Below are 26662 nucleotides of genomic sequence, written 5' to 3' on the forward strand. Positions count from 1 at the left end.
AGCTATCCAGTACACTTCCGCTGTGATAACAGCCTCCATTTGGGGGTCAGAAATGCCCCTTTAAAGCTGTGTTGTTTCTTTGACATAAACAGCTCAGTACAAGAATCGCAGGCAGCTGTGGAAATGTCACCAAAACAATCAGCCCAATGCACAGCATGGTGATCAAATGGTTCTACGGTAGGTTGTTGAACCAGAGGTTCGTGCAACTCCTGTGCTATCAAAGGGGTGTGTGTTCCGTCAATCAAGCAGTTGTACTTGTGTTCAGTTGTATTACATTTTGGTGGCAACACCAGATTACCAGAAAGACACTGATAATTTGGCAGGAATTCAAAGAACAAAACGAGGGATCAGGACTGGAGGGACTGAGTTACTAGGACAGATTAAAAGCGCTACATATGTATATAAATTGTCTAAAGAATGCCTAAGGGGGTACATAACAGCCAGTAAAGATAAAAAGAAATGGAAGATTTAGATTGAATATGGAGAAACTTCCTGACAGTGAGATGTATGGGGCTGTGGAATAGTTTCCTTAGAGAAGTAGTGCCTGCCCCGTTCTTTTGGGCTTTTAAAGCTAGATTGTACAAAAGCACTGTAGGGGGCAATCTCATATTGGACTGGATGATCCAATAGGTCTTTTCCATTGATGACTTCTGTAAGTCATACTAGGAGGAGGAAAAATGGGCAATAGAGGGACTGATCTAAAAGTGATTTAGAAACATTGGCTGGGGGGAAGAATCAAATGATCCTGGAATGAAGCTTAAAAGAGTGTTTAAAACAAATAAATCCAAAGAGTGGAAGACGGGGAGGTGGGGAACTATGTGCAATAGAAGCAAGTGTTCTTACCACTGATTGGTTTTCTGTGGCTTGACAAGCAGTGTGGATGATGAATGGTGGTTCTCTTGGTGTCTAGGCAAGAGATCTGGCATCAAGCCCTCCCCCCCCTCCTTTTAGACACTCTGGACCTGATTCTCCTTGCACTTATGCCGTTGTAGCTTCAGTGGTTTAAGTAGAGTTACTCCCAACTTACTCCAGTGTTAGTGAGCAGAAAATCAGGCTCTCTGTCCCTAGGCTCCCCTGTGAATGATTTCCAAAGCTGGCAACTAAACCTGCTTAGCCTACACCATGCTCCCGGCAGTATCCATTAGTCCAAAGGGCTGCCTGGGTCGGGGGTCTTCACTGGCTCAGCAAGCCACGGAAAACCAATTAGCAGGTAAGAAAATTTTTGTTTTTCTGTGGCTTGGCTTCCCAGTATGGATGATGGGTCTGGTTAGCAACACCCACCCAGGGAGGAGAATGGGAAATTAACAGCCAGCTAACTGAACGGGCTAAAGTGACAGGAGAAGAAAGTTGGGCAGTCTGGGAAGAGAAGGGAAGGAAGAGAGCTCCTTGAGGAAAGCCACCTTAGGGGCAGTAATAAATTATTGTCTTGGAGCACTCTATATGCCCATGCTTCATCTGCTGGCAAAGGCAGGTCCGGTCAGTAGTGATTGGTGAAGGTGCAGATGACGCTCCAGAGTTCATCAAAGGGAGGCCTCTCTTCTCTCTACCCAAGAAGTGGCTCTGACAGAATGGGCTTGTAGTTGAATCAGGGAGGGGAGGTTCGCAGAGGTATAGGTGATCAGGATGGATACAGCAAGGGAGTATGGTCAGACGTGCTTTAATCCTCTTGCAGGAACCCTTGAGGATGAAGAAGGAATAGGGCTTTCCCCCCTCCTTTGTTCATGACAAGTAGGTCTTCAAGGCTCTACAGACGTCCTCCGGCATTTGGATTTCCAACTGCATCTGGGGTTTCCTTCTGCAATTGGGGTCACAGCAAACATTGGGGTGGGAAGTCTCCTGTTTAAAATGAAAAGAAGCTGGGACAAGTGTGAAATGCTGCTTTTCCCTTAGGTAAAATGAGGTGAGCGATTGCAGGCCACTGCTGTGAGCCCCCCTTACCCTTCAGGTGGAGGTGACGCTAGTCTGAGCGCTGTCATCCAGGAGAGCAGAGTAGGGGCACAAAGGGCCTGGAGCAGCCTGTTGGGGTTCCAGGGAGGGAGCATGGACATCACTGGAAGCCTAAGGTAGTACATGGCCTTTAGGAATCTAGTCATACTAGGGTTGAATTTCCCACAGATACCCCTAGTGGAGCCCCTCGGGCTTTCGAGGTCTGAAGTTTGGATCCCTTTGGAGCTAGTTGAGATACCCTCATGTTAGAGAGACTCCAGGATGTCTGAGTGAGGGGGGTTTCTTAGATAGACTCCAGTGGAACCAACACCAGGCTGAGACGATGGCCCAAGTTTTGTAGTAAGCAACGCTGGGGACTTTTTTTTTTTTATGAGAACATGACAGAGTGTGGGGGACTGTCAGAAATAGCTGCCTTTTAATTAGGAAGCTTCTTCTATGAGCAGCCTGAATGTTAAGACTTTCTGCTTCTACCTCAGGGGACACGTGGAAGGGCTGGTCCGGAGGGTATCCCTCTCTCCTGTCATCATAACCCTTGGGTGTTGTGCTCACACCTCGATTGGCTGGGGGGAACTCTGAAATGAAGTGAGGACATCCAGTTTGGAGCTGCTCAGACTAGCAGGTGTTTGGGGCACTGCTCAGCTGGCATTTCAGACACACAGGCCCTGTAATAAAACACTGGAGGGTACCCAATTAGGGCACTTCATGGAAGCCTGATTTGGCTGTGCAGTCTTCATGGCTCCTGTCTCTAAAATGGCCCCTCGCTATGAGACACCTGCTGCCTTCCTCCCCAAGGGTACGTCTACACAGCACTTTGGAGACCGCAGGAGTGAGTATCCCAGCGGGGCGTGACAAACTTGGGCTAGTGGGGCTCAAACTAGTGCTCTAAAAATAGTTGTGTAGACAGTGCTTTGAAGCCGCTGCAGAGCGGGGACGCCAGCCCAAGCCACAACTTCGAAGCACTGTCTGTACAGCTGGTTGTAGAGCGTACGTGCGAGCCCCACTGGGCCAAGCCTATAGATCCAGGCTTGGAGCTCCTGTGGGCTCCAAAATGCATGTGGACACACCCCAAGAGACCAGTGAGCTTGGAGCCAGAGGGCCTGAAAGGAGAGGGCCTTGGCTCCAAATCTTTGGCTTCTGGTTGGTCCTTTGCTGCCTGACTGACATCGGAGGAGAGAAACCACCCACTGACTTCTCTGGGGAGCCAAGACACATCATAATAGTTAATGTTATATGGGGCCTTACATTTGTAGGTCTCAAAGCACTTTACAACGGAGGAACGCTATTATTATGATCTGCATTACACAGAGAGGGTCACTGAGACCCAGAGAGCTTAAAGGACTTGCCCAAGGTCACCCAGAGAGTCAGAGCTAGGAATAGAACAGCGGTTCTCAAACTGCGGGTCGGGACCCCAAAGTGGGTTGCGACCCCATTAAAATGGGGCTGGTGTTAGACTTTTGGGGGCCAAAACTAAAGACTGAGCCCCACTGCCCAGGACAGAATCACAGGGGCTTCAGCTCTGGGTGACAGGCTCAGGCTTTGACTTCACCCCTAGGCGGCAGGGCTCAGGCTACAGGCACCCTCCCCCGGGGCTGAAGCCCTTGAGGTTTGGCTTTGGCCTTCCTGCCACCTGGGGCTCGGGCAGACTCAGGCTTCAGTTCCTCCTCCTGGGGTCTTGTAGTAATTTTTGTTGTCAGAAGGGGGTTGTGGTGCAATGAAGTTTGAGAAACCCTGGAATAGAACCCAGAAGTTCTGGCTCCCAGTCCTGTGTGCAATCCACTAAACCAAAGGAGCCTTGTAGGGTACAATGGACTAATAGGCTTTACCCCTTCCAGCCTGTCATGGGCAAGAGTTCCCAAAAGAAAACATTGGGCTGTCTAGGAGGCGTAAGGGGAACTTGGCATAAGAAAAAGACATCACTGAAATAATACTTAAATTAACTCTTTGCTTCGGTGTTCTCAGAGCAGGAACGGGGACTGGCGCTGCAATGAGACATACATTTTCTAGAGGAGGAAATCAGATGCATGTCAGATCAGGTGAGCAAGGAATCCAATGACTATCAGGAGAATGGGGAAGCTAGAGTCAGCCTCAATCCGGCCTGGAACCGCCGGCAGATCTCTAGCCGATACATTTTGAAAACACCAGTCCTATAAATTTTGACTTTGTTCCAACATAGAACAAAAATATTCATAATTTCCTGCGGAAGGAAAGTGTCTGACCAGCTTCTGTGGGAAGATTGAAAAAGAATAAGAAGTGAGCAGACGGCCTTGGTAACTCAGTGTGGAGAAATGTAAGGTAATGAGGCTGAGGACAATAAACAAGAAAAGAAATTATCTGCAGGGATGTTACATTGCGTGTAAGCTCTCTGTTCAGTAGAAGGATCAGAGGTGGTGTGGGAAAACACTATCATACCTAGCTTGCATCAATTATTAGCAGTAAAATAAAGGGTAACAAAAATCTGCTGTATAGAAATAAATTCGGAGAGGGTTAGCTTAACAATCTGAAGTGCACTGAAGTCAGTAGGACTCTTTTTATTGATTTCAGCCGATTTAGGTTCTGGCCTTTAAGCATCCAATTTGAAACACTTAAGTTCCTCAGAACCAAAGGTTCAAAGCCTTTCAGGATCATCCAACGTAGATAAACAGAGTTCCATTCAGTACGGTGCGTAGGAGGATCTTTTGGACAAGCCTTCAAAACCAAGGTCCTGCCTGCTTTGTGTAAAGATCCTGTGGGATTTCTCAGACGAGGAAGGGCTTTTTCCAGTGTCCTTTGGCTAAATTTCTGACCTCTCCCAACTGTGCAATGTGCTGTTAGCTTATTGCTCAGCTGGTTAGTTGGCTACCGGTTGCCCTCCGCCCCACAGGGGCTGTGTGATATTGTTGGCATCATTCTGACCTCACACCAGGATGGTCAGGAAGTTATACCGGTGAGAACGTGGTGTAAGTGAGATCAGAATTAAGCCCTGTATGATGATGATGATGATGTGTGTGTGTGGGGTATATGTAATTCCACATGAAGACAACAGTGGTGACTCCATAGCTAAGACTGCATTCAGATTTCCAGTTATAGTTGGGATTAAATCCCTTGTTGGGCATGGAAAATAATGTCTGTCTGGTTGCTATTAACCATGCTTTCCCATGGGTACAGACTGAATTTCCAAGAAAAGCTGGAAGTAAATCCAGTCATCAGCTAGGAATCATGGGACTGAGCATATGTTTGTATGAGCATGTTGCCCTCTGTTGACTGCAGGGTTGTTTTGAATTTCTCCATCTTAAAAACTGAAGGGGAAAAAAATCCATATGCTTTTGTTTGTATTGTATAAGGCTAATGTGTGTCTTTGTTGTGTGGGCAGCATAAGATCTGTGTTGTCTGTAACTGTTCATTTATATTCTTTTAAGTGCTTGGGTTTTGTAAATTAAGTGACAGCTAACAATGCATTGATTGCTTAGCAACCTTAACTGGATGTTGGAAGAAAAAAAAGGGGGGGAAGGGCAGAGAGGGTGTGTTGGTGTTTGGACTATAATAAATAAAATTGCATATAAATGTAATCCATGCTTACTTGTTGTAGCAGTCTGTCTCCTCCTGTCAGGGCCTGTAACATGGGCTATCTGAGCTAGTGGTTGTTGGAGCCAGGAGTCGAGTCAGGATCAGGTCACATACCAATGGTCAAAGCCAGAGTCAGCAATGAAGCAAATTCAGCAAGCAGGAGTAATGCAGCCCAGGGAGGGTCATCCAAAATATTGGCAAATGCTTGTAAGAAAGAGTCCCACTTGGTCAGTGCTGAGTGATTCTGTTCTAGAAAGGGAGAGGCCCACACCAGGGCCTCCCCAGTAAGCAGGCTCCGTACTAGCCCCACATTAACTTGATATCCGGCATCCTCCTGGGACTAAAGCATAAACAGGAGTCTGCATTGTGTACCGAACCCACGAAACTTACTGCCAGTACCATCATCTCTCTGGGACCGGTGTCGTAAGAGAAGCCGAATGGTTACCCACAGCCATTCAGAGCGCTGCAGCTTGCTCCTGCAAGAAACGATTTCCTGTCTGCAACTGTTGTACTTGGTCTCTCGGTTTCTGGTTTTCTGCCTGACGGGCAGCAAGCTGCTCCTGTGAACGCTCAGAACCCTGGGGTGATGCGAGGCGGGACCCCCAGCAGTGTCCACCCCAAGTCCAGGGGTCAACAATGAGTCCTGGACGAGATTGAGGTTGGTCTGAGCAAGCTGTCAGGGCTGTAACGTGGACTGTCTGACCTAATGGTTGGAGCAGGAGTAAAGTCAGGGTTGTGGTCACACCAAGGGTAAAACTGGAGTCAGGGTGTGGAAGCAGGAACAAGGCATGGTAGGTAGCAGGAAGGGGCAAGGCATGATAGCAGGAAAAGGGATGAGGCATGGTAGGTGGGAAAGGAAGCAGGAACTTGGCCTCCAGAGTCTGGGCAGCAACAGGGCTCGCAGTTACTTGCTCAGATGGGACTGGAACACCCAGTGGTGTCCGATCAGCAGTCTGCTATTAGTCAGTGGGTGTAGCTTCTGGTGGAGGGGTATTAGAAGCAGTTTCCTCCTCACCCCTTGCAGCTTGGTGGCACAGAGGATAAGGCTCCCATTCAGCGGGCCTGGGTGTAAGACCTGTGGTACCTGATTCCTCCAGTGGCTGGATCACATAGAGGTTTGACAGGTTTCAGAGTAGCAGCCGAGTTAGTCTGTATCCGCAAAAAGAACAGGAGTACTTTGTTAGTCTCTAAGGTGCCACGAGTACTCCTGTTCTTTTTATAGAGGTTTGAGTCTGCTACAGCCTTTTATAGATGCCAAGGCCAGAAGGGACTACTGTGATCATCCAGTCTGTATAGTACAGGCCAGAGAACTTCCCCAAAGTAGTTCCTAGAGCAGATCTTTTAGAAAAACATCTGATCTTGATTTTAAAATTGTCAGATATAGAGAATCCACTATGACCCTTGGTAAATTGTTCCAGTGGTTAATTGCCCTCACTGTTAAAAATGTACACCTTATTTCCAGTCTGAATTTGTCGAGCTTCAACTTCCAGCTATTGGAGCGTGTTATATCTTTCTCTGCAAGATTGAAAGGCCCATTATTAAATATCTGTTCCCCATGTAGATACTTATATATTGTGATCAAGTCGTCCCTTAACCTTCTCTTTGGCCTGGTCCACACTAACCCCCCACTTCGAACTAAGATACGCAACTTCAGCTACGTGAATAACATAGCTGAAGTCAAAGTACCTTAGTTCGAACTTACCGCGGGTCCAGACGCGGCAGGCAGGCTCCCCCGTCGACTCCGCGTACTCCTCTCGTGGAGCAGGAGTACCGGCGTCAACGGCGAGCACTTCCGGGATCGATTTATCGCGTCTAGACAAGACGCGATAAATCGATCCCAGAAGATCAATTGCTTACCGCCGGACCTGGAGGTAAGTATAGACCTACCCTTAGTTAAGTTAAATAGATTGAGCTCTTTGAGTCTATCACTATAAGGCAAGTTTTCTAAGCCTTTAATTATTCTCGTGGCTCTTCTCTGACCCCTCTCCAATTTATCAACCTCCTTCTTGAATTGTGGGCACCAGAACTGGACACAGTATTCCAGTTGCAGTAACACCTGTGCCAAATACAGAAGTAAAATAACCTCTCTACTCCTGCTTGAGAGTCCCCTGTTTATGCATCCCAGGATCACATTAGCCCTTTTGGCCACAGAATCACACTGGGAGCTCATGTTCAGCTGATTATCCACCTTAGCCCCAAAACTTTTTCAGAGTCACTGCTTCCCAGGGTAGAGTCCTCTCCCATTATGTATGTATGGTCTATGTTCTTTGTTCCAAATGTATACATTTACATTTAGCCATATTAAAATTCATAATTTGCTTGCACCTAGTGCATGACGCAATCCAGATTGCTCTGTATCAGTGACCTGTCCTTTTCATTATTTACCACTTCCCCAATTTTTGTGTCATCTGCAAACTCTATCAGTGATAATTTTATGATGTCTTCAAGGTCATTGATAAAAATCTTAAATAGTCTAGGACCAAGAACTGATTCTTGCAGGACCCACTGGAAACACACCCACTCGATGATGATTCCCCACTTATAATTACATTTTGAGACCTATTGGTTAGCCAGTTTTTAATCCATTTAATGTGCCCCATGTTAAGGTTACATTTTTCTAGTTGTTTGATCAAAATGTCACATGGTACATAAGAATGGCCATACTGTCTGTACTAAGTCAAAAGCTGTAGAGAAGTCTAAATATACACCTCTACCCCAATATAACGCTGTCCTCGGGAGCCAAAAAATCTTACCGCGTTATAGGTGAAACCGCGTTGTATTGAACTTGCTTTGATCTGTCGGAGCGCGCAGCCCCGCCCCCCCGGAGCGCTGCTTTACCGTGTTATATCTGAATTCGTGTTATATCGGGTCGCATTATATTAGGGTAGAGGTGTACTATGTCAATGCCATTACCTTTATCAACGAAACTTGTAATCTCATCAAAAAAAGATATCAAGTTAGTCTGACAGGATCTCTTTTCCAAAAATCCATTTTGATTTGGCATTAATTACATTACACACCTTTGCATTTTTATTAATCGAGTCCCATATCAGCTGCTCCAGTATCTTGCCTGGGATTGATGTCCGGCTGATAAGGCCTATAATTACCCAGGTCTTCCCGCTTACCCTTTTTAATAATTGGCACAGTATGAGCATTCTTCCAGTCTTCTGGAACTTCCCCAGTGCTCCACGACTTATTGAAAAACAGCATTAACAGTTCAGCAAGCTCCTCAGCCAGCTCTTTTAAAACTCTTGAATGTAATTTTTTTGGACATGCTAATTTAAAAATGTGTAACGTTAGTAGTTTCTGTTTAACATCCTCCAAAGGTACTAGGGGAATGGAAAGTGTTATCATCACCCTCTGATGAGGCTAGGTCATCTGTTTTTCCCCCAAATACAGAACAGAAGTATTTATTGAACACTTCTGCCTTTTATGCACTATTACCTCATGCATCCGACGAAGTGGGTATTCACCCACGAAAGCTCATGCTCCAATATATCTGTTAGTCTATAAGGTGCCACCGGACTCTTTGCTGCTATTATTGATAAGTCTATCATTTCCATTTAGTAATTGACCAATACCATTGTCAGGATTCTTTTCTGTTCCTTATATATTTTAAAAACTCTTTCTTCTTAATGCTGCTGGTCATAGATTTTGCCTTGTGTTCCTTTGCTTCCCTTATCAAATGTCTACAATTCCTAATTTATGGTTTATGTTAATTACTATCAATTTCCCCTGTCTTCCATTTGTTAGATATTATTTTTTTATAGCTGCCTTCACTTCCCCTGTAAAGCAGGTTATTTTTTTAACCAGCACCGTCTTCTCTCTCAGTTGTGGGATTGTGGCATTTTAGTCATCTACTAAGGTGTTCTTAAATGCTTCCCAATTATCATTCACATTTTCTGATTAAATTCTTCCTCCCAGCTTATTTAGCTTATAATTGTTTTCAGCTTTGTGAAATTGGCCCTATTAAAGCACCAAGTATATATATATATATATATATATATATATATATATATATATATATATATATATATATATATATATATATATATATATATATATATATATATATATATATATATATATTACTGATCTGGACTTTATTCTGCTTGCACATTATAAGTGTGATCAAGTCATGATCTCCTGTACCTAAGCACCCATTAATTTTTAGTTCTGTGATCAGTTCCTCTTTATCCCTTAGGGGAAGGTCTAATAAAGAATTCCCCCTTGTTGGTGGCAATACTTTTGGAATGTGTTAGGAAATTGACATCTATAATGTTTAGAAATTCCAAGAATGTTTTAGTCCAGGCAGCATGAGACCTCCAGCATATGTCACTCTCAAATTGAAGTCCCCCATGATGAAGCAGTTCTTTTTCCTCCATGTTGGAGATAGGTGCGTAAGAAGGCAGTCATCTTGTTCCCTAGCGACAGCTTTGACAGCTGAGTCTTTTAGCTCATGCAGTAGAGGCTTATGCTTTTAGATCCAGAGGACCTAGGTTCAGTCCCTGCTGCCGATGACCCACCAAGGGGCATCGTGTTACATAAACATTTTAATGTGCCAGTCACTGTTCACATGGAGACATTTGTCTTTTAACAACACTGTAATTTTACGGTGATATGACTGCTACTTTTTCCTCCCTTCCCCCCAAATGCTGACTTTTAATATGCACGGTGGAGGCTGGCCAACTTGATTTTGCTGCTGATGAGCACCCTGGTGTTCTAGGGATCAGTGAAACTAAAGAGAGGTGAGGAAAATAATGGAGAATTTAGTGTAACAACAGTCTGGGTATAATACAGAAGAAAAACATAATCTCTTAATTACCTTGTCTAGTTGGCCGAGGCATCAGATGTCATACGTTTTCCCTTGGAAACAATGTAATGAAACTAATTACTCTTTATTTAGCACATGTGCAAAGGTGAGCTACAGTTTTAGGGATGCTCAGACCCTGTGCTTAGCATAACTCTCATCCACTTTTATGTACAGTGACACCTGCACTAAGGACTGACTCTCTAATAGGCACCCCACTATTTTAAACAATCACTTTAAAGCATCCGAGGTTTTGTACATAATCAATTAAAGGACCAGCTCTCACAGGCAGCCTGTTTTTGTGAGGCTTAGGGCAGCTGCATTGCTTAAGATGGATTTCATTATGTGTAATGGATTTTTGAGAAGGTTGTACCAGTATAATTTAAGTTGTGAATTTAAGCTGATCTAGTTAAACCAGTGCAAGAGGCTTTGTGGATGCTTATTTCGGTATGTCAGACTTATTTCAATTTAGTCTAAGTCAACTGGGAACAGGGTTAACGGTATTGAAATAAGCCACTCTTAAACTGAAATTTAGTGTGTCCACAAACCCTTTTGCACCAGTTTAACGCTATCTATTCTGGGTATTGAGATCGTCTGAAATATCGGAGCTCTCAGATAATGGATTTAGCCTCGCAACACCCCTGAGAGGCAGCTCAGTGTCATCATCCCCATTGTACAGAGGGCAAACTGAGGTTTGGAGAGACCAAATGATTTGACCAAAACCTTACAGGAAGTCTGTGGCAGAGCAGGGCTTGAACCCAGGTCCTGCAAGTTGTAGGTTAGTGCCCTAATTCCACTTTGTTTTAAACACTTGTTTAAAGTTATACCAGTGCAAATTTCTCATGTAGCTAGCCCTTAGTGATGCTACTTCCAGAAAGATGTAACTTACACCTTTAAAAAACAAACAGAAAAGAATACTACGGTAATTGTTTTGGACAGTCTTGAGGTAGCTTATATCTGAGCTACAACCAGAGCTATTTAGCTTATGTTACTTGCTACACCCAAAGAAATCCACTAAGTTTCTTAACTCCTTGAGCCAGAACAGTTTGGCTTCCAGAGCTTCCAAATTCCACTGAGGCTTCTGTACAGGTGCTAAGCTGCTTGAATCAGAGCTTATTTGGTTTAAGATTTTTTTTCTGTTTGTTTCTACAAAGATGGTAAATGGTGTGAAGAAGTTTGTAAATTGTGCTGGGAGCTGGAGCTCTGAGGCTATAATTTCCATGCAACTCCCAACTTTTGTATCTAGCATCATCAAAAATAGTTTTGTGCAATTAGAATAATAGACGATCAGGGTTGGAAAGAACTTCAGGAGGTCATCTAGTCCCACCCCGTGCTCAAAGCAGGACCAACACCAACTAAATCATAAGGAACCAATCCAAAACCCACTGAAGTCAAATGGGAATCTTTCCATTGACTTCACTGGGCATTGAAATAGGCCCTAGTTCACCACCGGCACTAATGGAATACAATAAAGTGAAGTTTGCTGACCATGCTATTTTTTGAGATCTGGCACTGCAGAAAAATGTTAGACGTTTGCAAAACCAAAAAATGCCTTATCTCAAAAATGCCCTGCTCGACTAACCTAAAACTCTCCCATAAAGTTTTCATGTAGGCTAGAGACCACACAGTGCAGAATTCTGACAGAAGGATCTGACCGAATTGGAAGCGGTTTCAAAAAATATCAGGCTTACAGGGGACATCAGGTTACAACATTATGCAATCACTACTGTGATTTCGTAACGTAAGATCTTTGAGGAGCCGTGCATGACGTGACGCTGCAGCCTGTAGATCGGGAGCACTCTGCAGTAGATGATGTTCGTCAGCAGAGATGGTATTTTACTGCCCTGGTTTTTCCAAACTGTGCAGGCATTCCCCAAATCTTTGACCCTGAATGGTGGGAGTAATAGTAACTTACATTTGACTCGTAGGATACCAAGTACTTGAGAAATTTAGGCCAAATTTTTCAAAAATACCCACTAAATTTAGACTTCTCAGTTTGATCCTGGCCCATCACAAGTGCTCTTAGGCGCTCTGGTAATACAAATAGTTAATAATAAGATGACAGTGTGTGAATTTCAGAGGTACTGAGCAGTCCCAGCTCCCCCCGTCTTAAGTTGAAAATATGGATCTATACAAACCATATAAGGAAGAGCAGCCACTTGCGAGATGGTTCTTTAACAGCACACCGCAGCACGGCACCCCAGTTTAGTACAGGGAGTGGAGAGCAGAATATTTAATTGAAACTTGAGGGAGAATTTAGGGCCACAGAATGTAATTAGATTAATTAAAATTTGGCCAGGAAATTAGGTTTAGAGATGCCCTGAGTAGTTTAGCAAATGGGAACACAAAATGTCAAGACTTTAATGTGATGCCTCATCTGAAAGATAGCCTTCCTGCTGTGAACTCAGCACGTCAACAGCAGGAGTAGGAGTAGTATCTGCTGAATTACTAACACCATTACCCTGGGTTTTCTCTGAGGTACTTCAAGGTACACTTCTACCCCGATATAACACGAATTTGGATATAACGCAGTAAAGCAATGCTCCGAGGTGGGGCGGGGCTGCGCACTCCCGTGGATCAAAGCAAGTTCGATATAACGCGGTTTCTCCTATAACGCGGTAAGATTTTTTGGCTCCTGAGGACAGCATTATATCGGGGTAGAGGTGTATGCTGTTTAGTGAATGGGTATCACTGAAGTCTTAGTATCTCAGTCTAGAGAGAATATTTCTATAAATGGTGTCCCAGCATTATAGCTAGTGGAAAGCAATATTCATTTCTTTACTTTGGTACTCTGCTAGTACTCGTCAGAACTTTGATTCAGACTGGTATTAGCAGGATGCCTGCTGTTTGTCCATGCCCATTCGATGCTAGAACCTGTCTGTGTAATAGAGATGCTAGAGCCGGTCTGTGCAATAAGAACAGAGAGGGAGGAGCAAATGGTTTTCACAAATGGCACTTGAATAGGAATGAATTGATCATTCAGTAGGAAGGCCTGTGACTCCCTCTTATGCACTGCCACAAGATCAAGTGTCTCTTCTTTGTCTTCAAGGCCCTACATAACCCCACCACCGTCTACATCTCTGATCTAGTCACTAAGGGTACGTCAGCACTGCTTCTGGGAGTCAACCTCCCAGCCTGGGTACACAGACTTGTGCGAGTGAGGCTCATGCTAGCTCCCTAAAATAGCTGGAGAGCCTGAACCGTGACCTCAGATGTGGTGTAACGTACCCCAGTACAACACACACACACCCCGCTTCATCAGTGCTGGGGCCTTGTTGCCACATTCATCCACTGCTCCTGCAAACGTGTCTCTGTTTTCCTCCCAAGCTTCCGTCCTGTGAATGGAACGCCTTCCCGATCACCTCCCTCTCTTCATTTACTCCCTCCTAAAGACTCCCTGCCTCCATGATGGCCACAAGAAGAGAGTCAATAATATACCACAAGGACAAAGCTAAAGAAATCACCATGCTAGTGATTTCCTTCTCTGGGCTTCCAGGAACCGCCTGTCTACGCTGTGTTTGGCTCGTTGGGAGTGTAAGCACGACAGGGCAGGAACTGTCTTTTGTGCACTCTGCTTAAATGCTAAAGCACAGAGCGATCGAGTAGCCACCTTTACTCACCATCTCCTCTGTTATCTCCAGCAAGGTAGTCTTCTTCCCTGTCTCCTTCCCCACCGCCATCCCCCATCATACACCAACTCACACACGCACACAATTTTTCACTCTCCTGTCTAGGCGAAGGTGCCCCTGTGGCGTTTTCTAATCCCAGCTCCCTCTTCCTGATAATTGTTTGTGAGCAGTGTGGAGTGGCTGCATTGACAGCCTGTGAATTTGGTGTTATAGCCCATAATCAGTTTGTGAGAGGGAGCAGGCGGCCACCCACTGTCCTCAGGACTTTCTACCACTTAGTGCAGTAAAGAAACATTTAGAACTAGGAGGAGGTCAGTTCAAAATAGGGCGAGGGAGGGGAGGGAGAGTGGCCCCATGCCTCCTTAGAGATTAGCAGGAACCTGGATTCTGTCACTCGGTGATTTTTCCTCCTGCTCCTGATTCTAAGAGCAAGTGATGAACTTTCTTTGCCTGTTTGACTTCTATTGTACGTTTGTATGTGGCTCTGAGTCCTGGATCCCTGCCCTGAGCAAACTCCCAAAGGCTCCTGCTCCTATTTCTTTGCTTCTCTCCTTCCATAACTTCTTCATAGATTTTAAGGCCAGAAAGGACCATTATTCACAGATTCAGGAATTCCAAGGCCAGAGCGGGGCTGTCCTGGGGCTCACTACTCACCGCTGAGAGGCCTCTTTGTGGCTCGTCTGGGGATTAGCTCTCGACCAGTCTGACACCCCCTCTCTCAGCTGCTCTCTCTCTCTCTCTGGAGTCAGGTTTCTCCCTCTTCATGACTCAGCCCTCCAGCCAGGTCACTATAGTCCTCTCCTTCCGCAGTAACAAAGTCTCTCCATACAAACTGTCTCAGGTGCTCTTCCGCTCTTCTGCCCAGCCCGTGGCTGTTAGGGGGACCCGGGCCTGCCCACTGCTCCATGTTCCAGCTCAGGCACCCTGTGTTTGGCAACCACGGTCTGCTTGCTCCCAAACTCCTTCTTAACTTTCTTCACCCAGCCCACCCTGGGTCACTACCGGAATCTTCTCTGTTCCCTCTGGCTACTTCAGCCTCTCTCGGGTTCTTGCTGGAGTCAGAAGATCTCGCTCAAGATCGTTCTACCTGGTGAAGTCTGATCCATACTGGAGCTACAGTCTATGAGCAGAGGAGAACTACTGAGGGAGAGCAGAAGCGCCAGCAGCGTAAATCTCACAACAGCAGCATCTCCGCTCTTAATCAACTAACCCATAGCGGCATCTCTTGTTCAATGTGCCAGAGACAGTTCAAAGCTAAAATGTGCTTGATCAGCCATTCACATATTCACAGAATCCAAATCAATCAGTGATGTCACGGTCATCTTCGAACTCAAAGGACGAACAACAACATTCCCAGGCAGAATCTGAGGCCTCACTCCTCCTTGTCTATTGCCAACTCCCCTCCTCTCTAGGGCTTGACTGCAGGGTGCCTTCCTGCTGCCCTTTCATACCACCAACTTCCTCTCTTTCTGCCTAGCCCAGCTCCTCCCCCAGCTAGGCTTCATCACCCCTCTCTCCCCCGACTCTCCTCCAGTGCAGCCTTGTCATAGGGCTAGTTGGCTTTTTGGACCACTGTGAGTTCAGCTAGTCCGACCTCCTATACTACACAGGCCATAGAACTTCCCCAAAATAATTCCTCAAGCAGATCTTTCAGAAAACCATCCAATCTTGATTTTAAAATTGTCAGTGACGGAGAATCATGTAGTCTGGCCTCCTGCATAACATAGGCCGGAGAATCTCACCCAGTAGTTTCTTCATCAAACCAGGGGTGAAAGTAATATTAAATTCTTACTGGTACAGGGGCCTGGCCTCATGCGGAAGGGGTGGGGCTGGGGGTCAGCCTTCCCCAGCCAGCCCATCCGCGCTACCTGGGCCATGCCGCCCAGGGCTCCGGCGATGATTTAAAAGGGCCAGGGGCTCCAGCCGCTGCCGCATTAGCAGCGGTGGTGGTCGCAGTCGGGAGCCCCAGGCCCTTTTAAATCGCCGGCCCCAGGGCAGTTGCCCCTCCACTCCCCAGTTGGCAGCCCTGCCAGTAGCGTCCCTACTGGCAGGGCCGCCGATAGAGGGGACAAAAGGGGCAGCGACGGGGTACAGGCCGGTACCGGTTTCTTACCGGTACGCCGTACTGCCCAACTTTCTCCCCTGCATCAAACCCATAACTTCTGTTGGAGCTGTGACATATCTTTCAGAAGGACAGCCAGACTTGTCTGAGGACGTGTCTACAAACTGGTGTTGCTCCAGTTTAAGATTTGTTGATACAGTTCAGCCAATAAAACACTATAGTGGAGTGTGTTCGTACCGTGCCAGCACATACTCCGGTGCTTGTGTCCACACAGCAGTGTGCTGTATCACTACAAGCCTGGGGCACTGTGGATCGGTATCTCAATGTCCTCCATACCACCTTATGGGAACTCCAGGATCTCTGCCTGCTGCCTTTTCCCTCCAAGCACCTCTTTCTTCTCTACAGCATTTCCCCTTGTTGCTGCAGTGGCTTCTCTTTCCCCGCTGCCAGAGCAGCTTTCCGCCCCACTCCTACAGCCTGCTGCATCTCATTGCCCGTGGGCATGCCGTTGCCTCTGTGAAGGGCAATATCCATTTGCATGGATTGCTGTGTGTTTAATGTTGATGTGCATTCGTAAGTAAAGCCCCTCCCCTCTTCCCCTTCTGTGCCACATGGCTGTTTATCTTTAGTTTACTTATAGGGACATAGACCAGGTTGTGCATGGACCATGTTGCTCCCCTTTTTGAGTCCCTCCACTGGATCTTCGTCTCCTACCAAATGAAGTTTAAGATTCTTGTCCTTCAACGCCCTGCGTGACTCCCTTGCGTCTGCGTTTCTGTCCTGCTTTCTCACCATATCCCACCTTGCCTCCTGTGCCCCTGCCCCACCTCTTCCTTTTCTGCTCAAGACCTTGCTATTTTCTTCAATAGAAACATCTGTCCCTCTGCCCCAAACCAGCCTCTCTCTTTCACTCTCCTTCCACAGTCTCCTCTAATGCTGGCTCTGGTTCCATGGTTTCCCTTCTCTTGTCTTCCTCTCATCCCATACCCCTTTGATCCCAACTCCTTCCTTTTCCCTCTTTGCTCCAACCCACACTCCTCCTCTCTCTCTTGTCCTCTCTTCTCTTCTCCTTCCCTCTCCCCACCTTCGTCTCTGCCTGCTTCCCAATCTCCTTCCTCCTTTGCATCTGACCTCAAGCGGGTGTTCTGCTTCTTCTACCTTGACCTGCCCTTTTTATTAGCTATGTTTTGTGCCCTCTGTTGGCCCCTTTTATGCTGCACCCTCTGAAGCTTTGTGCTGGTGACTTTGAGGCTGAAGGACAGGCGAGCCTCGTTTAGTTCCCTTTCCGTAGGTCTGAATCTCCTTCCGTGGACACTGGCAGGTTGATAGTTCAAATGCCAGCATTAAGCTCAGCCTTTCATAGGCGCTGGCTTCCTCCGGGACCGGGGGGTGCTTAACCCCCCGCTCTGCCATAGGCCCCCACCCAACCCCTTCCCCCAAGCCTCGACCCCCGTCCCGCCTCTTCCCACCCCTGCTCCGCCCCTCCCCCCAGCGTGCCCTATCCCCACTCCTTCCCCTCCCTCCCAGAGCCTCCTGCATGCCGCAAAACAACTGATCAGGGAGGGAGAAGCGCTGATCAGCAGGAGGGCGGGAGGCACTGGGGGGGGGGGAGCTGGCTGCCAGTGGGTACTAAGCACCTGGAGCACCCACGGAGTCGGCGCCTGTGCAGCCTTTACATTGCTGGAACATTGGAATTGCCAGACTGAATCAAACCCATGGTCCATCTAGCCCAGGCTCCTTGTCTCCACCAGTGGCTAGCACCAGATGCTTCAAAGGAAGGTGCAAGGAGCCATGCAACAGGCAGATGTTGGGTAATCTGTCTCCGATGTAAGTCTCCTCCTAGCCCTTCGTAGTTAGAAGGGAAGAGCTGTTGTGGTCAGATCGGCAGTGTTCTCTGGGTTCTCAGTATCTATTTCTTTGTAAAAATCCACCACTGAAAAATAAATAAAAACACCTCTTGGTAGGTGACCCACTAATATTGTTACTCCACTTCAGAAACAGATATCAGAGCGAGCACAAATCCCAGTTCTGGCCCTCACTGGGAGCTTTCCCATGGATTTGAGGGGGAGAAGGATTGGGCCTTTATTGAACAAACTCAGCATTGCCAATCCCCAAAACCATTCATCAGGTATCAGAAGAATCACAATTGGCTGAAAAATAGAGAGATTTAAAAAATAATAATTTGGGGAGATTTTTTTTTTAATTTGTCTTTTGGCTTCTGAGACTTTAGATTACACTAGGGTCGTGCTTTCAAGCCTGGCTCTGCAACCAGAAAGGCAAGAATTTTTTTTATGTGAGAGCTGAGGTTCTTACATAATCCCTTGACTCCAGGAGCTGGGGCTTTAAAAAAAAACACCAAATGTTGTGGCACTCATGGTAAAATCCAGAGTTCTGGCAACACTGCAAACTCTGCTCTCAGCACTGAGCTGACCGCATTGTTGATGTTGACAATAGGGAAGTGGGACAAAGACCCTCCATAAAAAAATTGGAGGGGAAAATAAAGTTTGCGGGAGGCAAATGTAGACTCAAGAGAGAAAGCAAGGTTATTTTCAAGCTGCTAAGCAATCATTACACACTATGGTACAGGGACTGTCTCTTTGTTATGCCTTTGCAGAAGGGGGCCTGATCTTAGATGGCAATACAAATAAATAACAATAATTAACTATACTCACCCCTGGAGTAACTCCATTAGCATTGAGTTACCTTAGTGATGCATTTGGCCCACTGGACATAATACCTCTGGCCAGCCCCTTGTAATTAAAACCTATTAACAAGTCTTTGCTGGTGCCCCTTTTATTTGCAATGATCTGAGATCAAAAATACCAGTGTGTTGCAGGGCATTCTCCTTTCCCAATTTAGGTGGTCCCACTTTGCAACCTGCGGGAAAGAGTTCACAGATTGGGTAAAATAATTTCAAAACTGTAAAAACAAACCCTCATTAGTTTCTTAAATCTAGACCTTGTGTCGAGAATTTGGGGAGATTGGATTTAAATCTATATCAACATTTAATTTCATAGTCACAGCAGGGTGGGTGTTACAGACAGAAAAGTGAGTTCATCTGTGGCACCAAATTGAATCTGAAAGTAAAATGGTTTTTATTACTAGTAACTTCACAGCAGTGGCTCAGGTCAACCTTTTCTCTTTTCAAAAGCTGCTGCTCCTGCATTTTGCATTCAAATCCTGAAAAACTCCAAGCAGAGGAGTTCGGTAGCGAAACAAAATATGATATCTCTGCAGATTCAGTGAATTAAATTTATGAATACTGTAGCTGTAGTATAGGTATAGTGGGACCAGGAACCATGGTTAGGATTGTTTGAGGGGGGGGAGGGATAGCACAGTAGTTTGAGCATTGGCCTGCTAAACCCAGCATTGTGAGTTCAATTCTTGAGGCGGCCACTTAGGGATCTGGGGCAAAAATCTGTCTGGGGATTCGTCTTGCTTTGAGCAGGGGGTTGGACTAGATGATCTCCTGAGGTCCCTTCTAACTCAGATATTCTATGATTCCCTTTCTAAACCCCCATTTTTCCAGTAGCTTACAACTTAGCTTTCACATTTTGGGCTTACATTTTCCAGGCCTTGGAATGTTTGAGCAAATGCTTCTCAGCCATTTTTGAGAATGAAGAAGGGGAGGGGAAAAAACACTTTTCTGATTATTTAAAAATATATATAGTATGACTCTTTTTGAATGCCCCTAATGCCAAAGTGTGGGTGGGGTTGGGAGTGAAAGCAGAAAGGGACGATTTGGCAGGGAAATACCCCATAGGAGGAGAAATGTCATTCAGTGTCCCAGTGGAAACCTGCTTGGATTTGGAAGGGTACTGAGGGTGTGAAAATCCTAATTGTGCTCACGCAGTGTTTAAACTGTAATAGTGTTTTTCAGCATCTTCCCAAAGAAAGACAGCGACACTGCATGTGCAAGTGTAACTGACATGGTCAGAAAATGTTGTTGTTTTTTTCACCACAGACAATTTTGATTTTTTTAAATTTATTATTATGTATGTATTTATTTGGTAAGAAAATTGAAAGCCCTGAAAACCAAAAAAATTTCAGACATTTTGGGCTGAAAATTTTTTGTATTGCAGTTTTTCGGGTGAAGACATTCGGTCAGAAACTGTCAAAAACATTTGGGTCACAGCCAACACTTTTGGTTTGGGGCCTTTTAGGCCTCTCTGATGAAAAATAGAAAGTTTTTGAGGAAAGAAGGTGCTTTCTGCAATAAAATTGTGTTTAGATGAGAACCCAATTTTCTGTCGGGGAGAAAAAAGTTTTGATGGAAAATTTTTGACCAGCCTTAATCTGTAACCCAAATTGTTAGACTGTAGGGTTTTGTCCCCCTCTAGCAGCTGGGCAAAGACCCACATTGTTGCTTTGGGTTACACATGTGCAGCTACTTTGGGATTGTAGTAAAAATGCAGTGCACCGTGCCTCATTCAAATGCTGGAGGAAATGGGTGAAAAAGTATAGTTATGGAACCCAGGCCTGCTTGGTGTGGCACTCTGTCCCCCTGTAGTGGCACCTAGACCAGCTAAACATTGATGAGTCTGCTACAGCCTTGGCTAAAAGACTTGTGTTTTAGCTCATGCAGTAGAGAGAGGCTCATGCATTAAGCTTCAGAAGTCCCAGGTTTGATCCCAGCCGACGACAACCGAGGTCTGTTGGCATTACAGTTATACGATACCCTCTACATGGCTAGACCATAATCCAATCCAAACTCTGCTGGAGGGCAGGGCTGCCCAGGGCGGGGGCAAGTGGGGCAATTTGCCCCGGACTCCACAGGGGCCCCAACGAGAGTTTTTCGGGGCCCCTGGAGCAGAGTCCTTCACTCGCTCCAGGGGCCCTGGAAAACTCTCGTGGTGCCCGGGCCCCCGGAGCTTCTTCCGCTCCAGGTCTTTGGTGGCAATTCAGCGGCGGGGGGGTCCTTCTGCTCCGGGACCCACCGTCGAAGTGCCCTGAAGACCCGCGGCGGAGGGTCCTTCCGCTGGGTCTTCGGCAGCAAGGGCCCCCTGCCGCCAAAGACCCCAGGCTCCCTCAATCCTCTGGGTGGCCCTGCTGGAGGGGTGAGATTGGCTGGGAAAATACCATCGAATGGATAAAAAATGCCATATAGGGACATCTCCATTAAAGGCAATGATGAAGAAACAACCCAGAAGAGTAACGCTATAATGGAGCCCATCCTTCCGTTGGGGGTAGCGGTGGAGGGCTGGAATTGTGGGCCGATGGGGGGGAAGCGTGGAAGCAATGGAAGGGCTACACATAAGGTTACCTGAATGGATTTAGCTTTGGAATGATTTCAGAAGCAAAGGTCTCTCCCTCTCTCATCTCAGTTAAGAGCTCTACTCCTTAGTCGCTGCAGGGCATAGAGCGTGCACCATTATTTGGAACTAAATGCTTTTACCTTTCTTCGATTTCTCTGTCTAAAGGTGGGCCTTAATGTTCTGGTTCAGAGAGCAAACAAGTTTACGCCAGCTACCCGCCTCCTGATCCAGAGGTTTGTGCCATTCCCTGCTGTAGGTAAGACATGATCTACTTCTACATGCTCTGTGTGTGTGATATAGCCCTAAGTATGGATTTAATGCTGTTGAGACATACAGGTTGCGTCTGCCTCTGTGATTTATACTGTGGCCTGAACACCAAGCTGGCAGCACTGCAAGATGGAACCCAGGGCTGAGATGTTGTTGTTCTAAATAAAATATAGGATTGAAATTCACGGTTTCAGTGGGAATAACCTGTGTGGGCCACTCAGACTGTCAGCGAGAGGACTGGCCAGTGCAGAATGAGTTCTGACTCTTCTAATCTTCACTCTTTAGATGACTGTTCATTCCTTGGGTAGTAACCATAGCCTGGGCTGAATTAACTCCTAGGCACTGGCGTTGGATTTGGCTATATCCAAGTTAACAAGAAGTACTCAGCAGAGTACTGCGTCTCTGAAACCTCACAAGAAGTTATTATCCTGAAATGTTTTAGTCACTATCTTGGAGACATAACAGAAACCATTAGCAGGATGAAATGGGCATATTTGTAGTCACACGGGAAGTGAGTTTTGAGGACCATGGCTGGAGGGCAGGAATTTGCATGCTGTGCAGTTATTGAAAGCAGTGACTGCGGTACTCCGGTACTCTGCTAGGCTAAGAGCGGCCTATTCCAGTATATAACAGAGTAGCTGTTGGCCTCTCCCATTAGACATCAGTGTTCAGTCTGAATGAAGGTAGTAAGACCTTGGTGTTAACACAGTAGCTACCTGCTTCTGGAGATCTGGGTTCAAACGTGGTGTAGAACCCAAGTGAAATGAGTCTGGTGGTCTTAAGCTACTCCCTGGTGGTTTCAGAATCACATTAAACTATCCACTACACACAATGTGCCATTCTTCAACCTCGAGAGGCTCTGAATCAGAAGTGCCGGAACATTGGAGTTTAAATCTGAGGTGCACTGACAAATATTATGTGAAGAGACTATCTGGTTTGCTGACTGTCTGTCAGTGCCACCAGCTTCTTGCTTTTGAGAACACTAAAATTTACTCCAAAAGCAGAGGGGGGAAAATGTGTGCATGCAAGGACTAATGTAGTCTGTTTGCAGCATGATCTGGTTATCGTAAGTTCAGTAAAAGGGGCTGCTGCACAAAATCCCAGGCTGCAAGGTCAGATTATGGCCAGATTTACAAAAGTATTTAAGCACCTAAAGATGCAGATAGCTGCCAAGATGTACAAGAGCACCTGAGCCAATTAGGGACCTAACTCCCCTGAAAGTCAATGGGATTTAGACACCTTCACTTAGGGACTCAATAGGTTCAATAAATAAAAAAGACGGTTACTCACCGTTGTAACTGTTGTTCTTCGAGATGTGTTGCTCATATCCATTCCATTAGGTGTGTGCGCGCCGCGTGCACGATCGTCGGAAGATTTTTACCCTAGCAACACCGGCGGGTCGGCTGTGGAGCCCCCTAGAGTGGCGCCTTCATGGCGCTGAATATATACCCCAGCCGACCCGGCGCCCCCTCAGTTCCTTCTTGCCGGCTACTCCGACAGTGGGGACGGGGGGCGGGTTTGGAATGGATATGAGCAACACATCTCGAAGAACAACAGTTACAACGGTGAGTAACCGTCTTTTCTTCTTCGAGTGCTTGCTCATATCCATTCCATTAGGTGACTCCCAAGCCCAACTTAGGTGGTGGGGTCGGAGTGAGACATTGCTGTGTGCAAAACCGCTGATCCGAAGGCAGCATCGTCCCTGGACTGCTGCACTAGAGCATAGTGAGCCGTAAACGTGTGGACTGATGACCAAACCGCCGCTCTACAAATGTCCTGGATGGGAACTTGCGCCAGGAAAGCCGTCGAGGAAGCTTGGGCCCTCGTGGAGTGAGCGGTGAGGTGCGGTGCTGAGACACCTGCCAGGTCATAGCAAGTCCGGATGCAAGACGTAATCCAGGAGGATAGGCGTTGTGAGGAGACCGGTGAGCCTTTCATTCGGTCGGCCACTGCAACAAAGAGTTGCGTCGTCTTTCTAAAGTGCCTTGTGCGGTCAATATAGAAGGCCAGGGCCCTGCGTACGTCCAGAGAATGCAAACGTTGATCCTGGTGAGTGGCATGTGGTTTAGGATGAAAGACCGGGAGAAATATATCCTGGTTGATATGAAAAGGAGAAACCACCTTAGGGAGAAAGGCAGGATGTGGACGAAGCTGCACTTTATCCTTATGAAAAACTGTGTAAGGGGGCTCAGATGTAAGCGCCCTGAGTTCAGAAACGCGCCTTGCTGAGGTGATGGCTACGAGGAAGGCTGTCTTCCAGGATAGGTACAGATGTGAACAGGTGGCCAGTGGCTCGAATGGAGGACCTGTGAGCTTGGAGAGAACCAGGTTGAGGTCCCACGTCGGAACGGGCTGACGTTGCTGTGGGTACATCCGGTCTAAGCCCTTGAGGAATCTAACGACCATCGGGTTAGAGAATACCGAAGACGCGAGTTCCCCTGGGTGAAAGGCCGATATAGCGGCCAGGTGAACTCTAATTGAAGATATCGCCAACCCTTGCTGTTTTAGGGAGAGGAGATATTCCAATATGAGAGGAATAGGTGCCTGTAACGGGGACGTGGCTCGTTGTTCGCACCAACAGGAGAACCGCTTCCACTTGGCCAAGTATGTGGTCCGTGTTGAGGGCTTCCTACTGCTCAGCAGAATCTGTTGGACAGAGTGCGAGCATTGCTGCTCTGCCTGGGTGAACCATGGAGCAGCCACGCCGTGAGGTGGAGTGATTGCAGGTCGGGGTGACGCAGGCGACCGTGGTCCTGAGAGATGAGATCTGGGCATAATGGAAGCGGGATCGGTGTCTGAACCGAGAGCTCCAACAGCGTGGTGTACCAATGTTGTCTTGGCCACGCTGGGGCGATCAGAATCACCTGTGCCTGGTCTCTGCGCAATTTGAGCAGTACCTTGTGGACCAGAGGAAACGGAGGGAAGGCATAAAACAGGTGGTCTTTCCAGGGAAGGAGAAACGCATCCGAGAGGGAGCCCGGAGCTCGACCTTGCAGGGAGCAGAACACGTGGCACTTCCTGTTGTCTCGAGATGCAAACAGGTCTATCTGGGGAAACCCCCACTTCTGGAAAACGGAATGTATGATGTCCGGACGGATAGACCACTCGTGTGTTTGAAAGGACCTGCTGAGTCGGTCCGCCAGAGTGTTCTGGACTCCAGGGAGGAACGATGCCGTGAGATGGATTGAGTGGGCGATGCAGAAGTCCCACAGGCGAATGGCCTCTTGGCATAGAATTGACGAACGTGCTCCTCCTTGCTTGTTGATGTAAAACATGGCCGTGGTGTTGTCGATGAGAACTAACACACAGCGGCCACGTAGGAGATTGAGAAATGCCTGGCACGCCAGGCGCACCGCCATCAGTTCCCGAACATTGATGTGCAGGGCTAGCTGAGGTGCAGTCCACAGGCCCTGGGTATGGTGCTCGTTGAGATGGGCGCCCCAACCCAGAGATGAAGCGTCTGTGACCAGGTGCAGAGAGGGTTGTGGGGCGTGAAACGGCATCCCCTCGCAAACCACGCTGTGATCTAGCCACCAGGTGAGGGAGGTCAGGACCGAGTTCGGGACCGTGACCACCATGTTCAGGCTGTCCCGATGTGGGCGGTATATTGATGACACCCAGGTCTGGAGTGGGCGAAGCCGAAGTCTGGCATGCCTGGTTACGTACGTGCAGGAAGCCATGTGACCCAGCAGGGTAAGGCACGACCTCACCGTGGTAGTTGGGAAGGCCTTGAGCCCTTGAATGAGGCTCGTGATGGTGCAAAAGCGGTTGTCTGGCAGGATGGCTTGTGCACGCCTGGAGTCTAGAACTGCGCCGATGAATTCTATTCTCTGGGTAGGTTCTAGAGTGGATTTGTCCTTGTTGAGTAGGATGCCCAACTTGTTGAATGTGTGCACTATTATGTGGACGTGAGCTCGAACTTGCTCTTTGGTGCGACCGCGTACCAGCCAGTCGTCTAGGTACGGGAACACCTGTATCCCTTGCCGACGAAGGTACGCTGCCACGACAGCCATACATTTCGTGAATACCCTTGGGGCCGAGGATAGGCCGAAGGGAAGGACTGCAAATTGGTAGTGCACCTTGCTTACCACGAACCGCAGGAAGCGTCTGTGAGGCGGGTAAATTGCGATGTGAAAGTATGCATCTTTCATGTCGAGGGCGGCGAACCAGTCTCCAGGATCGAGGGAAGGGATAATGGTCCCCAAAGAGACCATGCGGAACTTCAACTTTACTACGAATTTGTTGAGTCCGCGCAAGTCCAAGATGGGTCGCAGACCTCCTTTGGACTTGGGAATGAGGAAGTAACGGGAATAGAATCCCCTGCCCCTTAACTCCACTGGAACCTCCTCTATGGCCCCCATAGCAAGGAGCGTGGAAACTTCCTGTATAAGAAGTTGCTCGTGAGAAGGGTCCCTGAAGAGGGACGGGGAAGGGGGGGAGGAGGGGGGAATTGAAGAAAACTGGATAGCATATCCCCTGTCCACCGTGCAAAGGACCCAACGGTCCGAGGTTATAAGGGACCAGGCACGGTGGAAATGGGAAAGGCGATCCCGAAAGGAGGGGGCTGGATCCTGGGGGATGACTGGGGCGCCGTCCTCGACCGCACCTTCAAAAGTTCTGCCTGGGGCCTGAAGGTGGTCTAGGTGGCCCCTGGTTCTGACCGGGTTGAGGGCCGGTCCACCTTCGTCTACCACCTCGCCCTCGCCTCCGGGCCGAGTCCTGTCTCTGAAGAGGCGGGGGGGGGGTAGAAGCGCTGTGGCTGCGGTCTGAATGGCCTGCGCTGAGGGCCCACAACATGCATCCCCAGGGAACGCATGATCGTCCTGGAGTCCTTGAGGCTCTGCAAGCGAGAGTCCGTCTTTTCTGAAAACAACCCTTGTCCTTCGAAGGGTAGATCCTGCAGGGTTTGCTGCAGTTCCTGAGGCAGACCCGAAACCTGGAGCCAGGAGATCCTCCGCATAGCGATACCTGAGGCCAGGGTTCTCGCAGCAGAGTCCGCTATGTCTAAGGAGGCCTGTAAGGAGGTCCGAGCCACCTTCTTACCCTCCTCTACCAGGGCTCCAAACTCCTCCCTGGACTCTTGGGGAACCAACTCCTTGAACTTCCCCATAGAGTTCCAGGAGTTAAAGCTATAGCGGCTCAAGAGCGC

At 47.5% G+C, this 26662-nt stretch overlaps 1 protein-coding gene across 1 annotated transcript in view; it reads left to right on the forward strand.

Moving 5' to 3' along the window:
- The window catches only part of SFXN5 (sideroflexin 5), a 184639-nt gene that overhangs the window by 72180 nt on the left and 85797 nt on the right, over positions 1-26662 (forward strand). The window contains 1 exon segment of the mRNA XM_008169591.4: positions 21412-21502. Within this exon segment, the coding sequence (XP_008167813.3) occupies positions 21412-21502 (91 nt within the window).

This window comes from Chrysemys picta, chromosome 5, assembly GCF_011386835.1.
Source record: "Chrysemys picta bellii isolate R12L10 chromosome 5, ASM1138683v2, whole genome shotgun sequence".
NCBI classification, from domain to species: domain Eukaryota; kingdom Metazoa; phylum Chordata; order Testudines; family Emydidae; genus Chrysemys; species Chrysemys picta.